The sequence below is a fragment of the Amblyomma americanum genome, chromosome 9, assembly GCF_052857255.1.
Source record: "Amblyomma americanum isolate KBUSLIRL-KWMA chromosome 9, ASM5285725v1, whole genome shotgun sequence".
Classification (NCBI taxonomy): domain Eukaryota; kingdom Metazoa; phylum Arthropoda; class Arachnida; order Ixodida; family Ixodidae; genus Amblyomma; species Amblyomma americanum.
The window spans coordinates 141,312,822-141,331,679 of record NC_135505.1 but is presented as its reverse complement, the minus strand read 5'-3'; the positions used below and the strand labels follow the sequence as shown (position 1 = coordinate 141,331,679).

The 18,858-nt window shown below is 44.3% G+C and overlaps 2 protein-coding genes across 2 annotated transcripts in view; one reads left to right on the top strand and one right to left on the bottom strand.

Annotated features, from left to right (window-relative positions):
* Nucleotides 1–1,932: 1,932 nt before the first annotated feature.
* LOC144104644 (uncharacterized) lies at nt 1,933–13,100 on the top strand. The gene is made up of 4 exons (XM_077637778.1): nt 1,933–1,978; nt 4,474–4,619; nt 5,752–5,779; nt 6,932–13,100. Exons 2-4 carry the CDS (start codon nt 4,476–4,478, stop codon nt 7,432–7,434), a joined length of 675 nt encoding a protein of 224 aa, XP_077493904.1. The 5' UTR covers nt 1,933–1,978; nt 4,474–4,475; the 3' UTR covers nt 7,435–13,100.
* Nucleotides 12,313–18,858, bottom strand: part of LOC144104643 (uncharacterized) — a 23,587-nt gene continuing 17,041 nt past the window's right edge. Inside the window, exon 3 of the mRNA XM_077637777.1 lies at nt 12,313–17,433. Coding sequence (XP_077493903.1) covers nt 16,145–17,433 — 1,289 coding nt within the window. The 3' untranslated portion in view covers nt 12,313–16,144. The remainder of the gene's footprint in view (nt 17,434–18,858) is intronic.

The following is an 18,858-nucleotide window of genomic DNA, read 5'->3' as shown; positions in this document are numbered from 1 at the left end:
TTTTCTGCTTAGTAGTAGGCACATGCCTATTATTTGCAGGTTGAAGGTGGGTATAGGTGCTTCTTCCCCCAAATTTGCAATATTTATTTATGCTTATAGCCTGACTTGTCCATGGGCACATCAAATTTGCTTGACATGCGCTTTTACTGCTAGCCATGCTCCCTGCAGAACATAGTTTGTTGTGCTGCTGCAATCAAACAAACATTATCGACCTGTATGTTGTGGTGTGTAAGAAATTACAGTACATACAAGAGATGGCAGCCAGATGGGGTAAATATGACAACAGATCTTCAGAGCATAATTGCATACGTAATTCTGTAGCGTCTAGAATAGTGATCCACATTGATTTGAAGATGTGTAATGGCCCCTTAACTCCTGCGTGTTTATGGCTCAGTGAGTCGGCTTATAGCAGGTTGGATTATGTACTTTTACAAGAAGACCTATTTATGAAGCACCTACCGCCTCTGACCATGCGTCCCCTTTAATGCCCTGCGAACAGGTGACCACCTCTTGCACACAACCTGTGGCTGATGCCTTTTGCAACCATTCATTGTCAACGGGGTTGGGTACGCGGTTGCAAGACGCCGCCAAACTCTGAAATGCTTCTCGGGCGCTCTGTAGCATTTGCGTAGGGGTAATAATAAGTAATAAGAAAAGTCATGGGAAGGCCATACTGTAAGGCAATATATTGGGATGGGATGAATGGGGCTGAGATAAAAAGAAAAAAAAAGGCAATGGCAACGTTTACGCTTGCGCACACTGAGTTTGCGGAGCAACCAGCGCTGCTATATAAAGTGCCTTAATTTTGCTTGTTGGCACTAATGCATTTTTCATTCGCTCTGGAAAGAAAAAAAAATTCAGTAATGATTTCTTCACTTTTCCTGCTTCATCGCAAGCCTTCTTCTCATGTATTTACGCGTTTGCGCAGTAAATGATTCCAGTTAATTGCTAGGCACTCGTATGTGTATGTTCTCTTCTGTCCCATTCCTTTTGCGCTATGTTCCTTCATAGTGCTCGCTCACTAACTCGCCCAATAACGTTCCTAAAATGCAGTGAAGGATGCATTGAATAGGTATATCGAACTACTGCTTATAGTTCAATAATAACATTTTTTAAATTCAAATCCCCCCCCCCCCCCCCCCCCCCCAGCCTGATGCGTTTCTGAAGAGAACGCAAAGGGTCATGGGAAACTTCTGGTTCTAATTTTCTCGCACCAGCATGCCTGCTGCATTGCAGTCTCCGTGCATGTCAGCATCGTTTATTAATGCGAAGGCATTACTAGGCTATGTCTGCGAAAAGGTGTCCGCGAAATGTAAAACCTGCCTCGGTGGCTGGTGGATAGGGCGCCCGGCTATTGATGCGGAATTCCCGGGTTCGAACCCGACCGCGGCGGCAGTGTTTCGATGGAGGCGAAACGCAAAGGTGTCCGTGTGCTGTGCGATGTCAGTGCACGTTAAAGATCCCCAAGTGGTCGAAATTATTCCGGAGCCTTCCACTACGGCCACCTTTCTTTTTTCACTCCCTCCTTTATACGGCGCGCTTCAGGTGTCCGCCGAGATTCGAGACAGATACTGCGCCATTTCCATTCCCCAAAAAACCGTGGTCGGGTTTGGACCCGGGAACCCCGGATCATTATAGCCGAGCGCCCTAAGCGCTGAGCTACTGCGGCGGATAAATAAATTTGTAAATAAAATTTCTTTAATAAATAACCAATCATAAAGTAAAAAAAAAGTAGGCCCAACAAGTTGTGGCGTCCTCATGAGCTGTTCAGCTCGCTGTAAGCATTTCACTGCTCCTTTTTTATTTTTTAAAACAGTTTAGTTAATGATTCATAGATGGCGCGACAAACAGCTGCATTCAAATTTTGAACCTCAATTGTGGCGGAGTTTGATTCACAAGGTCTGTCAAGTTCAGTAACTGTGTTGTGGTTCGGTAACTGCTACTGCATCGCTGTCTTGCTCTCCTGTTGATACCCTTCGTAGGCCCCTTCGTATCTGTTGCTCCTGACGTAGTTCCAGCAAGATTAGCGTGCGTGCATCGTGAAAACTGATATATATCGCGTACATTACGCTCATTCTGGTTAGCCCGATATAACCGCCTGTACCGTTGCAGAGTTGCAAGATCGTGAGGCCCCGTACGTAAAGTTGTGAGTGCCTTGAATCGGTTTTATAAACCGCGCGCATGAGTTTTCAGGCTGTACCAGGCAGCTGCGCTCGTCTCCGTTTTAGCTGGGCGCCTTGGGAACGCGAACGTGGTGGATGCATTTTAACCGTCCCGAAACAAGGCAAATTTCTAGGTACCGACAGTATAACTACGCTGGGCGTGTAGTACACCTAATTGTGCTTACTGTGTACGTGGAATCTGGCAAATTCGAAACTATGCCAAACAAACCACATAAAGCAGTGCAATTTGGACTAATCTACATTTTCATGTCGAGACATCATCGACGAAGTGTTTGAACTCAAGTGGGTAATTCTGATCGGCATTTTGCGCTGTTTTGTAGCTGTATCAGCCTCCGGGCGCTTAAGCAAAGCGCGCTACTGTGCTTTCCGGTCCTGGCAAAGATATATCCTAGACGTGAGCAGCATGTAGCGAGGTCGGATATGCAAAGGACTCTCCAGTTATCTCTATTTTTTTCAAGTCGTGTGCGCCAGCTCCGGCCCTATTTCCAGAGTACATAGAACCCCCAAGTGCAATTTCTGCAGGGCAAAAGAAAACTGTGCACTGTTTTCATTGTCACACATTCTGCGAACAAAACCGTAATCATTGAAAAACACCTGCATTATTTTTTAATTTATGCAAAGCTTTGTTAACTGCTTTCAACATTTCATATTTGGGCATCATGATATAGTCTCTCACCAGCATTTTTTGGCAGCAGGTCTTGCATTTCTGCTGCGAGTTCCAAGATTTTTCCACTAGCTTATTGCAATCTCAGCATCCCAACACTGCTGATATGATTGTTTATTTTTGATGTTCACACCTCAATTTCGTACTTCAAACTTCAAAAACTGTTGGTTAGTTAGCAAAGGGGAAGTTCAACACTTGAGTGGCTGGCACTAGGGGCAGCAAGAGATGTGTAATAGCATGCACACACACCTAGCTCGCTTACTGTCTACAGTTTACTAAGCACACATTAGGATGTTCTTTGAAGTTTAGTCATTTTGAATATATGCTATGTTAAGAGCTTTTTTAATTATTGTAATGAATTATGTGAAGTTTTTTTAGGCTAAAAGTTTGTAATATTTGCATTCATCTGTGTGCATATTTGCAGTATGCATTAAACATTGCTTGATCATTCGTGTTTAATATTATCAGCTAACATCATGTCTGTTTTAATTTTGTTTGTTAGATTTTTGCCACTTATGCATATAGGCTAGTTAGTTCTATGCTGCATGTGCTGTTGCCATGACATGCAAATCTTTTTATTCTGGCTGTGGTGGCAGTGTACTTCGTGTGATAATTCTTATGCAAACATCGGTAATTAGTTCATGGTGAACTCGGGCCTCATTGAGGCTAACCCATAAAAAAAGCGGCGATCTTGGCTAGTGTTGTAACTCATTTCTGCTGTTGTAACAGTTGCATTTCATTGGAGGTGGCATGCTACGCACAGGTACTGAAAGCTTTTATGCACACTTAGGAACTTACAGTGGTAAAAATTAATTGAAAATCGTCTGCAATGGCCTACTTTTCAGCTTATTAGTCATTGCTTTGCATATGGTATGAAAATGCAGTCTCGCCATTTTACGTAGTTTACGTAAGTTTGTGAAGTCTTGTGTCTAGTGCCTCCAGTGTGCATCGCATCGGTCCATTTTCGTTTAGCATGACAGACAATGTATCTTTTCTGTTCAAGTTATAAAATGCTTTTGTTTTCCAAGCGCACAAGATCATTTGAATATTTAAGAGGTGGAAGAAGAGAAAGGAGTTTATGCAACTAATGATGCCAGCTTTTCGTGTTTGAGATGTTACTTTTTCTTTAAGGGACACTGAAGGCAACTCTTTCCACTCGTTGTTCTCAGTAAAAAAAAAAAAAAAAGTGACAGGATTTAGTGTGGTTAGGCCAAATGCAAATATGGTGCACTAGCTCTTCGGTTTTCAACTCAGTTGGTTTCTCTGGAGAGGGATGCTTAAGGTCTGCCTTGAGGGTATGACGTGATAGCGATAGTGGGTTAATGACCACCATATACGCAGGATCGGTCATTCTCAACTTTACAACCAAAAGCCGGTGTCGATGCATGCATTTTCCTTACGAAATCGATTATTGATGGCGTCATTTGTATTTAGTTTTGTGGACTTTTCTAGCTTCTAAAAGCTCTTGTTTTCAGTGAGAGTGCTGTCTTTGTGATTAGAACACAGTACCCTATTGAATCAGGCCGACTTTAATTTGTGCTCAGTGTCCCTTAAATTAAATACTGCTATCTCAAAGGGTTTTTTGAAGCGAGTGATTATTTCGCACTGTTATTTTTCCCCCTGCAGTCATGGCCCAACAGAATGGGGATAAAGCAGCGCGATCTGCTCCAACTGGTGCGGAGACTCCTTCCGGATCAGAGCAGCTCTGTGCCAGGTGTGCTGCAACTCTTTCCAAAGGAGCCGGCAAAAGCAGTGCTGGGAAATCCTCCTCGGTGAGCTTTATGGTCGTGTTCATACTGCACATATTTGGAGCTGTAGTTGTTCGATGAGGCAAGGGTGTAAGCAGTCCCACCTTCTTTCCCTATCATTCCCGCCATCCTAGACTCTTGTTTGCCTTTTCCTTCCTAACATTGTGCTTTTTTTCCCCTCTTAATTGCCTTACTTTACATTGAATGTCAGTGTCTCCGCCTGTCGCACTCTCCACCTACATTGCCGCAAAGAGAAGTCTCATCGTGGAAAAAACCCAGCGTTGTGGTTTGTCGTCAAATTCACCGATTCTAATGCTATCGCCTTCTCCACACTTAATGTAATTTAGTGCCCCCATAGCTTTTTGTAGCATGTAAATTTTCTTCTGTGCAGTGTGAAGGGTGAGAAAAGGTCATTATAATAGCTGTATATTGTTTTCAGTCGTACTGATCCAGTTGTTCCTATTGGTAGACACAGATTATAGCAGTTCTTGTTGAAAGCCTCCTCGAGGCATGGATTTGTCACATATGGTTGCCAGAGTAAGCTACTGTACAATATGTGACCACATGCTGTGAGTTCAGTGCAGGTGAGGGGCACCAGTCCTTAGCACCAAGAAACCCCCAGCGAATTTCAAATCGCGGTGAGGAACCTTGTCCGTCCTGGCCGTGTTCCTTCCTTCCTAACATGCATGTAAAAAAGAGCACGGCTTCTAAAAGTAATGGCTGATTTAAAATTGACTGGTTATATAGTCACATGACCTCTGTAAACAATTACATTATTAGTAGTACAGAATTAGAGCAGCTTAAAGAAAATGTGCAAATTGAGGTGTGCATGGATGTAGGTGGTGGGGAACCCAGATACCCGATGAACACTCGAACTCCCTTGGACGCCCTGCGGACATTCTGAACGTCCGCAGGATGTCCATGGGAGTTTTAATGTCCATTGGGAAGCACTCTGAAGAACCCAAGGATTCTGTGAAACCAGGTTTGAGAACCCCCCTCGTGTAGACGATTGAAACAGCCCAGGTGCATATTGTTACTGAATGCTGACAGCGTTAAGACTTGGGCCTCATTCACCTTGACATATAAGTATGCCTTTGTGTCCTGCTTGACGTTGTTTGTGTTATAGTTTTTAAATAAAAATTGTCTTATTTTGCAGATTCCTTGGAAAACAATTGGCATAACAGGTGCGTTGGCTCCCTTCTGTATTTGTTTTCTTCTTTTGTGTACCCCTAAAGGCCGTCTTTGGTGGGTATGTGATGTCTGTTGACATGGGAATGGGGCATTACATTAAATGTATGAGATATTGTAAGAAAACAAAAACAAGAAAAGCAGGGCAGGAACGGACAATAAAAAACATTGAGTGACAGTCAAACTTAACAATGTAGCGCCAACAAAAGACTGCAAAAAACAAGTGAATGTAAAGAAGGGGCAAAAATATGAGAATAGTAGCCATAAAATGCAAAGGCATGCAATAACAGGAACAAAATCAGAATGAAACCACAGAAATTATAAAGAATTTAAAATAATGCAAAAAGACCATAAATGGAAAAAAAGAAAACATGACTACTAGTAAGAAATACTATAAGCAAACCACGGTCAGTTTATGACACGAATGTGGTTGTAAAAAATAGAACCATGTATTTTACATAGAAAGATACAGATAGCAATCTTGTTAGCCATTTTTGTAGCTAGGATAACATTAAAAGGAGAGAATTGTGTAACCATGCACACAATAGCCAGGCAGAGTAGTTAATCCTTGAAATTGTGGTTCTAAGAAATCGACATTCTAATTGGAGATAATGAATAAACTGGAAGAGGTGGGAGTAATTGGGGGTGGCAAGGGGGAAATGTTGAAAGGTGCCAGATAACTTGTGTTTGGAAAAAAGCACAGTGCCAAAGGAATGGTAAAATGATAAATTGATTAGGTTATTATTGGTTACAGCAGAGTACATAGGAGGCTAATTACTGGTAGGCTCTGGGTAACATACTGAAGCCAATGCAGGCCGGTTTCTATAATCAGCATATGACAGCTAGCAGGATGACACCCATGCTAGAAATTAGGTTGTATAAAATTTTAGAGTGTAGTAAGTCCTCACAAGTGGCCATTGCAGGTTATGAAAAAGCATTTGTTACCAGGGATGCATTTGACGCTTGTTTGAGGTACAGATATCATTGCTCTTTCTTTGCTATGAGTGAGGGTTAGAAGGTTGCATGGGGTCTGAGAGGCTGGAGTGGGAATAAAAGCACCTAGCAGATATCAGCACGTCATCTGTGAATACGGATGGAACGTAAACTTTTTTTTTTCTTCCTGCTTTCATGTTTTATTTGGGACACAGCTGGAACAGCTGTTGTTACGGGCACAGCTGCTGTGGTTTTAGCACCCCTTGCACTGTCAGCTGCTGGATTCAGCGCCGGTGGAGTCGTGGCAGGGTCTATGGCTGCAGGGATCCAGTCAACGATGGGCGGTGTCATTGCCAAGGGCAGCCTGTTCGCTCTCTGCCAGAGTTGGGGAGCCGTGGGCTTGACGACCGCGGCGCAAGCTGCGTGTGCCGCGACTGGAGCCAGTGTTGGTGGTGCTGCTGGCGGCTTTGCGGCTTGGTTCAAAGGGAAAGGACAGGCAAAGAACCCACCAGAGGACCCGAAGAAGAAACCCAAAGAGAAGCCACGAGAGGAACCTGATGGTGCTGCGGAAAAAGAATCTGAAGAGAAACCAAGAGAGAAAGCTGAACCGGATGATGAGGTCGAAAAACAAGAGGAACCAGAAGTTGTCATACATCTGTGTCCCAGCTGCGGTGCAAAATATCGCTGTGGAAGCAAACTGGGAAAATCAACGCTGTAGTAACCAATGAGGGGGAACTGCAGTGGGAACTGGAGCAGAAGCCAGCGGAGGAACAGGATGGGGAACTCTAAAGTGAAGCAAGCACGCTGCCCAGGGAAGCAAATAAGCAACAGGAAAAACAATTTAAAGGAAGACCAAAGGAAAGAGACGAGCTGTAGCGATGGCTTCAAAACAGCAGCACCTGAGACAAGTAATATTGTGTTTCCTTTTGGGGTTGTGTGCTTTGTATAGAAGTACTCGTAAGCTTACGGGCGTACAGTAGGATTTCAATGATACGATAGCAGCTAATACGAATTTCAGTATGATACGAGTTGGTGAAATTCCCTGGACAATTAAGTGCATGGCATGCACCAATGACCAGAATTTCAGCTGTTCTGAACACTCTTCTTTGCCACTATGGATGGTATGAATGCAGGAGCTGAAACTGCACCCACGAACACTAAAAGTCATGCTCACATTGTCACTGCCGTGATTTCCACTTGCGTAACACGCTCCACCAGCTTGGGGGTGGTGAGCGGCTATACAGTTGAACCCGATTATATCGAACTCGATTAAACAGAATTATCCTTTATATTGAACAGCTTCTAAGCACTGTAAAGCTACAGCGTGAATCTATAGGAAAATGCGTGGATACATCGCACAAAAATTAGCTGTCACGTGAGATAGTTCCAGCTTCGGACAACACTATTCTACTCAAGAAGCTGGCTTCCTCTCAACACATCTCCGGACGTAAACTTTTCCACATGGACCGGCGGATGATGCGTACCACACCACCCAGGGATGACAGTGATTTTTCATGATGTAGGTGTCTGGTGCATTAGCAAGCCAACCAGAATATGCATATTTATTGTGTTGTGCCTGTCACGCTAGCATTGTCGCACAGTTTGCACCTACCGTGTGTTGTGTTGCCATTTTCCACAGTTTTCGTTGTCTCTGTATCCGTGCGATGCAACGACAGAACCTCCTCTTTTCCTTGAAATGAAATTAATTGATCGAGATGAGAAATCCGAAGTCGCCACAGCATACAAGATTCCAAGAAGCATGCTGAGCACCATTTTGAAGAACAAGGCTAAAGTTTTGGCTTAGTGGAGGGGAGGCTCCACGCTTGCACTATCAAACGTGTCCGCACTACTGCATATGAAGATGTCGAGGCAGCTGTGTACAAATGATTCCTTGTCGTTCGATCACGGAATGTTCCTGTTTGCGGCCCCATGTTTGAGAAGAAAACAATAGACTTTGCTTTCGTTCTGAACGGCCGTCACTTCCGCGATGGCTGTGGTTGGCTGCAGCACTTTAAAGAAGTTGTCGACAAGGCAATCACTGGTGAGAGTTGTGCCGTGGACATTGATGCTGTGAACAAATCGATTGATGAAACTTGGGGACTACCTCACAGCTAGCAAGGTACCAAACCCCATGATATTTTCAACACAGATGAAACTGCGTTGTCTTGGCAGATGCTTCCGAGCAAGACGCTGGCATGTCGCGGCAATGAAGTCCCATGATGGGAAAAGCTATCGTATCGAAGTTGCTCACCACCAACATTGGTGGATTGATGAAGCTTCTACCACTCAAGATCGGAAAAAGCAAGTCTCTACAATGCTTGCAGAATGTGCATTCTGTTCCAGTGACCTACAGGTCTCATTAAAAAGCATGGACGATTTGCGAACTTTTTGCCAACTGGCTGAAGTCCTGGCACGATGACTTGGTGACTAAAGTGCAAGGCTGACTTCTGGTAGACAACTGCTCTGCCCGTCACTGCAGTGCCAGTTTCAGCAACACTGAACTTCTCTTCCTGCCACCAAACGCTATGTCTGTGCTTCGACCCTTGAATCAGGGAAGGTAATGCACATGGTGATGGCTGGTTATGAAAATGTCTTGACTAAGAGGCTCCTACACAGCCAGAGGAATGGAAGAGACCTAAACGTTAACCTTGTAAGCTTTCTATTAATGTTGAGTGCATTGTGGAATAATGTAAAAACTACACATAATTCATCATCATCATCATCAGCCTTACTACACCCACTGCAGGGCAAAGGCCTCTCCCATGTCTCTCCAATTAACCCTATCTTTTGCCAGCTGCATCCACCTTTTGCCTGCAAAGTTCTTAATCTCATCCGCCCACCTAACCTTCTGCCGCCCCCTTCTACGCTTACTTTTTCTTGGAATCCACTCCGTTACCCTTAAGGACCAGCGGTTATCTTGCCTTCGCATTACATGCCCTGCCCAAGCCCATTTCTTTCTCTTGATTTCGATTAGGATGTCATTAACCCGTGTTTGTTCCCTCACCCACTCTGCTTGCTTCCGGTCTCTTAACGTTACACCTATCATTTTTCTTTCCATGGCTCGCTGCGTTGTCCTTAACTTAAGCTGAACTCTTTTCGTTAGCCTCCACGTTTCTGCCCCGTAGGTGTGTATACCGGTAAGATTAAGCTGTTGTACACTTTCCTCTTGAGGGAAATTGGTAAACTGCCACTCATGATCTGCGAGAATTTGCCATATGCGCTCCACCCCATTCTTATCCTTCTAGTTATCTCCCTCTCATGATCCGGATCAGCTGTCACTACCTGCCCTAAGTAGACGTATTCCGTCACAGCTTCTAGGCTTCTACACAGAATTGCTTCTTGGCATTCCCGAAGAAGATGGTGCGAATTCTTTGTAGGGTGAGCACGACAAAGCTGTCTCGGGTCCTGATGTTTTGTGGGACCACTTGTCTGAAGTTCCTGGTGCCATTTGTGATAGGACAGCAGCAGGCACTTCGTGTCCGCCTTCAATGACGTTGAGACGACGGGGGACCTTGCGGATGAAGACATTATTGCCGACATCGCAGATAGCCAGTATGCCACTGATGCGAACTGTGATGAGGGCTTGAGAGAACTTGCACCCATGTGCTTTGACATGCTCCATGTGCTCGGTACAGTTCGTCCCCACTGCGCATCGATATAAGGCTGCAGTTTCATCTGTTCTGATTCCATCGATAACTTTATATGTTCTCTCCAAAGCAATGAAGGTGAAGAAAATTGATGACCATTTTGCTCGGTAATCTGTGTGCAGTAATAGCTATAACAGAAATACATTTTTGCCATTTCGGCATGTTCACATGCTGTTTAATATGCTGTTTCTTCTATATCGAATTACACGTTACATCGAACTTGTCAATGTTTTTTTGCGAGTTCGATATATGCGGGTTCCACTGTATATTTGCATAAATCCATCTTCCATACATCAAGTTATGATTTTTGTTTGTTTTTGATTATGCAAATTTCGGGCGATACAAATACTTTTTCAACCCCATGAAGTCTGTATCATTCAGATCCTGCTGTAATTTTGTATGGTGCCAGTATGCTCGATGCAAAAAAAAATTTTTCATGAGCCTTTGGCCAGTTTGTCAAGCAAGACCTCTAGTGACAAAATTTTTCCAATCAGTGACTATGTGCACACACAAAAGGGAAAAAGCACATACCAATTCTGGTAGACTGGATGAGAATGATAACGGGAGCAGAGTGGCGATTTGTTGAATGGCTGTGAGAACATAATTTGAGCATGAGACATTGTTGTCTTCTTCCCGAGTTGAGAAAGGCATAATAGGGTAGAACGTTGGACCAGTTGGTGTAGCGACATATTTAAAAAACTTTGCGCCGAATAACACAGGACGGGAGGGAGAAACATGCACACACACACGAGCGCAAACTTGCAGAAAGGCATGACGCTGGAGAGCCTTGCATGCTTGTATGTCTCAGTGTAAAAAGTGTTATCTCAAACTAGTACACTTTAAGTGGACAGTATTGTCGTTATGATACTGAAATGCTTTGAAAATCTGCTTTGCTGCTATTGTTCACTCATGGCTTGCAAGAGTGTGATGCACCGTGTTGTACGTTTTGTATGTTGTTAGTTCTTTTTCATTTATATTGTGTTTTGCACAAGAACCAGTTATCAGCCTACCAGTGCAGCTATTTTGCAATCTTTTGGGCCAACGGTTTTGTTGTATTGTTTTAGTTTAATTTTATGGGCAGGTTTTTACTTTTCTCGGGTTTTTGGAAAGGAAGGTAGGCTTAGCGTTTGATTTTATTCTTGTGGCTATTACTTTGTAATGGTAAAAGGGGACTCAGGGTAAAGCAGTCTTCGAATATCTAGAAATGATTTTTCACTTCAGTGGTGTTACGATATGTGTAGAACCTTGTGAGCAATGCATGCATGATTACAAAAAAAGGGCATTGCACCCACTTTACTCTTTAATTCACTTTAATTCACTGGGAAAGCACATCACATTCTAGGTACCTAATTGGCTGAACTGGCAGATTGTGGCTGCCTGTGCAGATTTCTATGTTTGTGTTCAAAGCCTGAAACGTGCATCATGTTAAGTAGAAGTGACCCGTTCTGGTGTGCTCACTACGGTTAAGCAAGGGAGGAGAATGCTCTAGAGCACCAGAAGTGGATAGTGGGCGGTGTATTCATCCAGGAAAGTGTCATCCAAAACAACTAAGGTTTTGAGAAATAGGACTGAAGAACAGGTGCAAAGAAATTTATTGACACTTTCGCTTTTGGTAAAGGCCAATCGGCGCTTGATCTTCTCGCATGCTTGCAGGCTTCTTTCTGCATTTGCGTAGTCCCTAGGGCGGAAGAAACCTCGCAGCATGTCCAGGAATGGGAAAGTAGCCGGCACCTATTCGTTGTTTTTGTCCTTTTTTTGGCTGCTTCATCCAATACACTGACGATCTTCATTTTAGCTGGCCTGGTGGCTGACTGCTGCTGGGCTTTTTCTGACGTTGCATGCTTTCAAACATGGTTGGTCCATAAACGTATCGTATGCAGAATTTAAAGAAATTATGTAAGTATTTCCGAGAAATTATATTATACCGGAACACATTAAAAAAGGAAAAAAAGACCGACTGATGCTAATCTTATGGCTTAGCTTTGCTTAAATTCAGCAGGAGTAAATGCCCAACTGAAGTGCCCAAACGGGCCTGTGAGGCAGCCAAACTTTCCTCTGAGGTGCCCAAACGGGCCTGTGAGAGCGTGTTGGCAGAGCATATCATCAGAGCGTGGCCGCACGAAAATTACCATTCGAAAGAGGAAATTCACCGGCATTGCCATTCGAACCCAGGCCCTCTGTGCAGGGCGGGCATGCAATGTGTACGTCACGAAGGGTCGTTGGTTTAAGTGTGTTTGAGGAGCACGAAGTGAATGTGTTGTGGTGTGTATGACGGTAAAGTATGTTGGGGGTGTGTAGTGATGTTAGACAATGATGGCTTGCAAAAGTTGCTGGCGTTCAAACACAAATGCTTTCGCATTTTTCTGATGCAGCGGACTGCAGTGCTCTACAATTTTTCCAGATATTTTTCTCAAACCTTTAGTACTACTATTCTGGTTCTTTACAATTCTGAGCTATTTCTGTAACAGGTTTTAAGCTGTGTATTTTTGATTTCGGTGGCAGTTAGCGGGGTTTTTTTCATTCTGCTTACATGCTACCGTTGCTCTGGTCTTCTCTTGCTTGTCTCAAGAGTTGATGTGTTAATTTTGCTTTCAGTGGCTCTAAAATGCAGTGCTTCCATACAGCTCATGTCGTCCTTGATATGTGGATGTATAGCTTTACAACTGACACAAATGAAATGCCATCTCCTGGTGGCGAACTTAAATATTCTGGAAATAAAATGTTTGGTCGTAAGAAAGGATACATGGTTTTCTGTGTGTTTTAATGAAAACCTAATTTTTCAAATTATTGAACTTTTACTTTCTATGTTACTTTTGGATGACCTCCTATATTGACAGCAACACACTGTCTATAGGCATATCAGATCATTTTTACTACATTGTTTTTGTAGTGTTGGTGCGCATATTTGTATCTGCCAGAATTTGTTTGGGAAGAAGTTTATTGCTCCAAGCTTAACATTGTACCTAATTTACGAAATACAATTTACGAGTCGTGTTCAGATGTTATGGGAATGTACGATACGCTTATGTGTACTTTAATTGCTCTACTGCACATCTGTTCTGTACCTTTTTTATAATGATATTGCATTTTCAAGATGTATGCATTTCAGCTTGACTTGCAAGATGTTATGTCTTTGGTGCAGCAAGGGAGCATTTTGTGGCTTTTAAGGACAAAAATCTTAATTTTTTACCTATTATCATTTTCTTGCTTTACAAGTAATTTTTTATGCTGAATTTATTGAAAAAATATAGTGTCGCATTTAATGACACTGCCGTCTATGGGCGGTGAACGGTATAATGATGCACTTTATGGGGCAGTAAAGCAGCATCTTGTCAACCATGAGAAATGCCTCGGAGACTATTAAGTGTCTTGAGAGTGTCTTGTACGTGTCCCCAAGCGCATAACGGGAGTTGAGAAATTTAATTCACATTGTTTTTCTTTAATGGTTTCCCTGAATGCTGTTCAGGCTTCGGGTAAATTTTGTCGTGACTTGCACCGACGTAACGTTTCCACTTGCCAAGCCTAGAGCCACTGACTGTGAAATCTGGTTGCCGTTAATTGGCTTCAGTGGTGGTGGCGTGGGCTAGTCCAGGTACTGAAGCCTATTTGCCATTACTTGATAGATGTTACTGAGGGGTGTCCCACGAGTGATAGCGGCGAATGGGTTATAAACAGTGTTTTGTAACAAAATAATGGGACTGTGCATGGTGTTACGTTCTTTTGGAGATAACACCCTCTGTCGCGCGAAATGTATTGCTGATTTCTTGTTCAACATGTTCCCGATTAGTGCTGGCTAATTACCGACGTGATCCATATAAGGAGGAGTGCTGCACAGACTCGAGTGCACATTCGTTGGGCCTTGTCCAGGAGAGCTCGTTCTGCGGTACTCCGCGCAGTGACGTATGATACCTGCGCATTGTCGCTGCACGGCTGGTGGCCTTCCCGATCCTGTGGCTCGTTGAAAGCCACGGCTGCACAGACGAGTTGCATTTCGGGTGCGCTGCTTACCTAGGGAGTACTCCTCTTTGCATCACACTGGCGACTAATTTGTTGTCACATAGCCGTTGTGTGGATTTTAACAATACCAGCATACAATACAACTTTAAAATACCGGCATTTGGCAACAGCTGAAAATAGCCTACAAAAGTGCTTGATGATTCCTCTTGAACTTCACTGCACAGATAAAATGTTTGTCCGAATACAGTGTATAGTTGCGGAGCCTACACTCTAAACAAAAATACGCCTATATGGGAGTGAAAAGGAAGTAAGCTGTTCTCTAGCGCGCTCCTTTTTAGGTGCATGGTATGCTGTCCCAGCTCCGCAGTAGCTTTCAGTCTTTAAATGTAAGGAATGCCAACTCTTGGCAATGTTGGTATATTCTCACTGCAAGGGATAGTAACTTGATGCAATTGGCAATGAGAAGAGGCTTTTAAACGTGGAACGCGAGGTCTTGAGGTTAGCAAATAGATAGGAGGTTGAAATATCGGTTAAAATCTCCGTAACGGGCAGAACTTCGCATGTTTGGAAGAAGTAATTTGCTTGAAATCCAGGGATTGATGGAAACCCGCCTGGTCGGGTATTATCATGGCGGAAGTTCTTCAAGCGCCAGCCAATCGTTTTAAAGATGACTTTCCGGCCCTGCTTACGGGGGCCTTGTTCACAATGAAAGAATGAAGGTAGGTTATGTAGGTTTCATGATACGGCGTAAGCAGCTGGAGTATATTGGGTGTAGATTGCCTTTGTTGCGATTAAGCGTGTTTGCCGTCGTCTGAATATAAAAAGATTCCACGTAAAGCCTTCTTGTCTTGCATGGAAACAGCGCAATAGACAAGACCAAGAAAGGAAGGCGTATATATAGAGGCAATGAAAGACTTATCAAGACAACAAAATTCATCTGGAAGGCATGTGGGAGGTCAGATAACTCAATTCCCTCTCAGATAATGCAGTGGAAGGGTTGCTGATACACATCGTACCCTTGTGGTGAATATAGAAGACCTCCATTACCTCGCGTGTTAGTTGCCTTTGAGGAGGCCTTCAAATAATTGATTACACATGGTGCAACAACACCACTCCACATCTACACCGATTCCCAATCATTACTATCCGCATTATTCACATACACAACTGCGGATAATACTGAAAGGGTAGGCAGTGGATGGATGGAAAAAACTTTATTGCTCTATTTACAGCTTTCAGCGGCTAACAGAGGTCTTCATGTTTTACTGAAGTCTCCGTCGTCTTGAGTGGTCGGCGCCCCTATTCCAGAGCACCGCTGAACCTGGCCACTTTCAGTGCGTAGCTTCTGAGACTCCACAGCTTGAACAAGCTGGCTGAACCAGCATACCCTTTCAGTGTTGTCCGCAGTTGTGTATTTCGCTCTTGAACGGTGCTCTCAATTTAAGTAGATTCAGTTGCCTTCGCGGCGTTATGAGTGTTTAAGCATTAGATATGGAAATAAAGCTGTTATTTCCTTTCATTTACAAGTCAAACAGATGTACGACTGCGGCTGTGTTCGAAAATAAAGGCATTAACAAAAAACTAAAGCAGTAAACACAGAAAATCCTTTCCTCTGATCTTTCAAGTTTATTATACCACAATGGTCGTCTGTAACCCCTGCAACTGGAGGAAGTCAGCCAACCACATGAGGATACCGGGTCCCACTTTTACAGTCTTGTTTAACGGGATATGAGACTCCTTTCGGCACGTTTCTACTTGGCTGTCAGAGAGGCACGCAGTGAGTGATGCACTCAACACGAGTACAGACTGCCCATGTTCACACGCTTACACTTTGGAAAGGACATTTTTCATTGTCATTATGGCAAGATCACTTTCAATGTCTGCTAAATACTTTTTGGAGGGCTCGTGAAAACAAACTCTGCTGGATGTACAGGGAAGTTTAGGGAGATAGCAGCAGCGTCGATAATGATTGATCACGGCCACAGTCGTGGCCAGCCATACGTTCTGAGCATCGCCGCAGTGTTTTTCGACGGAGTGAACACCGGCGATGCAGACTGACCTGGAGCGAGCAACATACTTTGTGTAGCCATACATTTGCACTTGGGCGTCTTCTTCGCAATAGTATGGGAAGGTTGTTGCTCGAAGAGGTAGGTTTCCATTTATGGCGTGACGGGTAGTCATAGGATACTCGGAGCAGTGTAACCTGCTACTGATTATGACGCTTCCGAAATGTTGTTTGCCTAATTTACTTTCTTCCCGTTGGAGCAGCGTGGAGAAGTTGCCATTGAATTGCAGAGTAATTAACTCGTCGAAGTCGACAGTAATGTAGTACTCGTCTTTGGACATGGATCGGAAGATGCAGTCGTAGAGTCCCTGCATCTGGCCTTCATGGGGGACCATTATCCTTGAAGCGTTGAGAAGTTTGAATGTAACGACTGTTATGTCGATTCCAACGGCTTGCAGTCTGCCAAGCAGGAGCTTCACGTCGGGGGACATTTCAAGGTCGTAAAAGTAGAATCTCGGCGCTCCCAGTAGTCTGTAGTGGGCGATGAATTCAACGATCTGCCAGAGGCTGATGGAAGAGCCGTAAAATGGCCGGACACAAACAGCGCAGCACTTCTCCTTCGACTTGTCCGAAGGTATGTGCAGCTGGAGCCATCTGAGCGAACTGTTGCGCGTGCTTTGAAATGTAACAGCCACCTGAATGTTATCATGAGCAGCGAGACTTGTCTTGTCTGGTTGCGGACACAGGATGAAGGCATTCTGGAAGGCGGGGTTATACTTGTTCCAGGTCCACACCATTTTGATGCGAGCGTCGTATTTCGTTGTCAGATTAGAGGACCGAACAAGGCACTCTAGCGGTGGATGCTTGTTGGAGGCGTCTTTGTCAGCAAGCCGCTCCCGAACGAGGCTGATAATGTGGATGGCGCGCCGTTCTGTTGTCACCAGAAAAGCGGAGAAGACTTGCACGTCAACGCTGACAGCGTGCCACCGTTCTTGTTCCATCTTGGGAGTGGTTTGCGGAGAAAGGCGCAATTTTTGCGCAAGATTTTCATCCCAGTGGTTGAAGTACTGCTCTGCCCGAAGAACGTTTTCGCTTGGACATCTCGTCCCTGTGGCAAACGAAATAAAAGAAGTGTTCACATCAGTTATGCATACTGAGCTCTATGTTCGAACCATCACTAGAAGACGAAACATGAAAGATTCCACTCGAACCTTTTATTGTGTTGTAATAAAAGCATACGAAGTCCTTTGAGAACATTACGGTTTATGGGGGTTTAAGGTCCCAAAGCGACTCGGGCTATGAGGGACGCCGCAGTGAAGATCTCCGGAAATTTCGACCACGTGGGGTTTTTTAACGAGAATTGTCATCGCACAGCACACGGGCCTCTATAGGATTTCACCTCCATCGAAATTCGACTGCCGCGGTCGGGATCGAACCAGTGTCTTTCGGGTCAGCAGCCGAGCGCCATAACCACTGAGCCACCGTGCGGCGACCCTTGTGAATATCAAACCGCACAGGAATGAAAAACAAAAAAGAAAGCAGCGCCCCTCTAAATCATTGTTCTGCAGTAACTTTACACCATCTGAAATTAAGCAGGCATCTAGCCAAAACCGTAGCCCATGTTGGCACTACCTCTTACATTGGACTGCCTCCTGGATCCACCAGCACTTCTATGTTCCCACTTCGCTTCTGTCAACTACAAAGCTTAGCAATCTATCAGTGCAGCATTCAGCTGTGTTGCGTCTGCAGGCAGATAGTTCCATTAAATAACAGCGCCTATGGTTCCTATTGGGATTGCTTTAATGAGCGCTGCTCCCATGTCTTTAAGGGATGCGTTGTCCAGTCCCCAACCATAGTCACTTTATTACTTTCCCATTTTATTTCTGTTGAGTCCGCAGGTATACCAAGCCGCCCGGGTAGACTCCAGTCGTTGGACCCCCGCTGAACTGCTCGGGCCCTAGCAGCAACTTTCCCGGGGGTTATCAACAAGTTCACGCTAAGCCGATCTGTTGCGACGATAGCTTGCTCGAACTGGCGCGTCAACAAAACGCTAATGCCTTGTTGCGGCAGCAACGCGTGAACGAAAGAAGAAGGCAAGTTGTAACTGACACAAGTGGACGAATGCGCAATTCCGATCTGGGGACCGGATTCGAGCAGCTACTGGCCACACTACTCGGTGAGATTGTTAGGGATGTAATCCACTGCCAGCAGATGGCGGAATGTAACCTATTTCCGAGCGCTATCGGCGTTATATTCATCCCTCGTCTGCTCCTACGGAATTTCACAACGTGGAAGCTTCAAATGTGTGCCGTATCCTTTTCAATCACGTGCCAAATCTCTCAGAATCAACATCCTGAAGCATGATAGTGCTGTGCAAACGCGAAAGCCCACAGAGACCACGTTAGCAAGATTCTTGTTGCAAGAGGAAGACACGGGCCTTCACGAAGCATTCTAGCAGACGAAATGTAGAATGGCTTAAAAAAAAAGACACACACAACCGAACACAAGACAAAGGAAAACCATACACGTACGC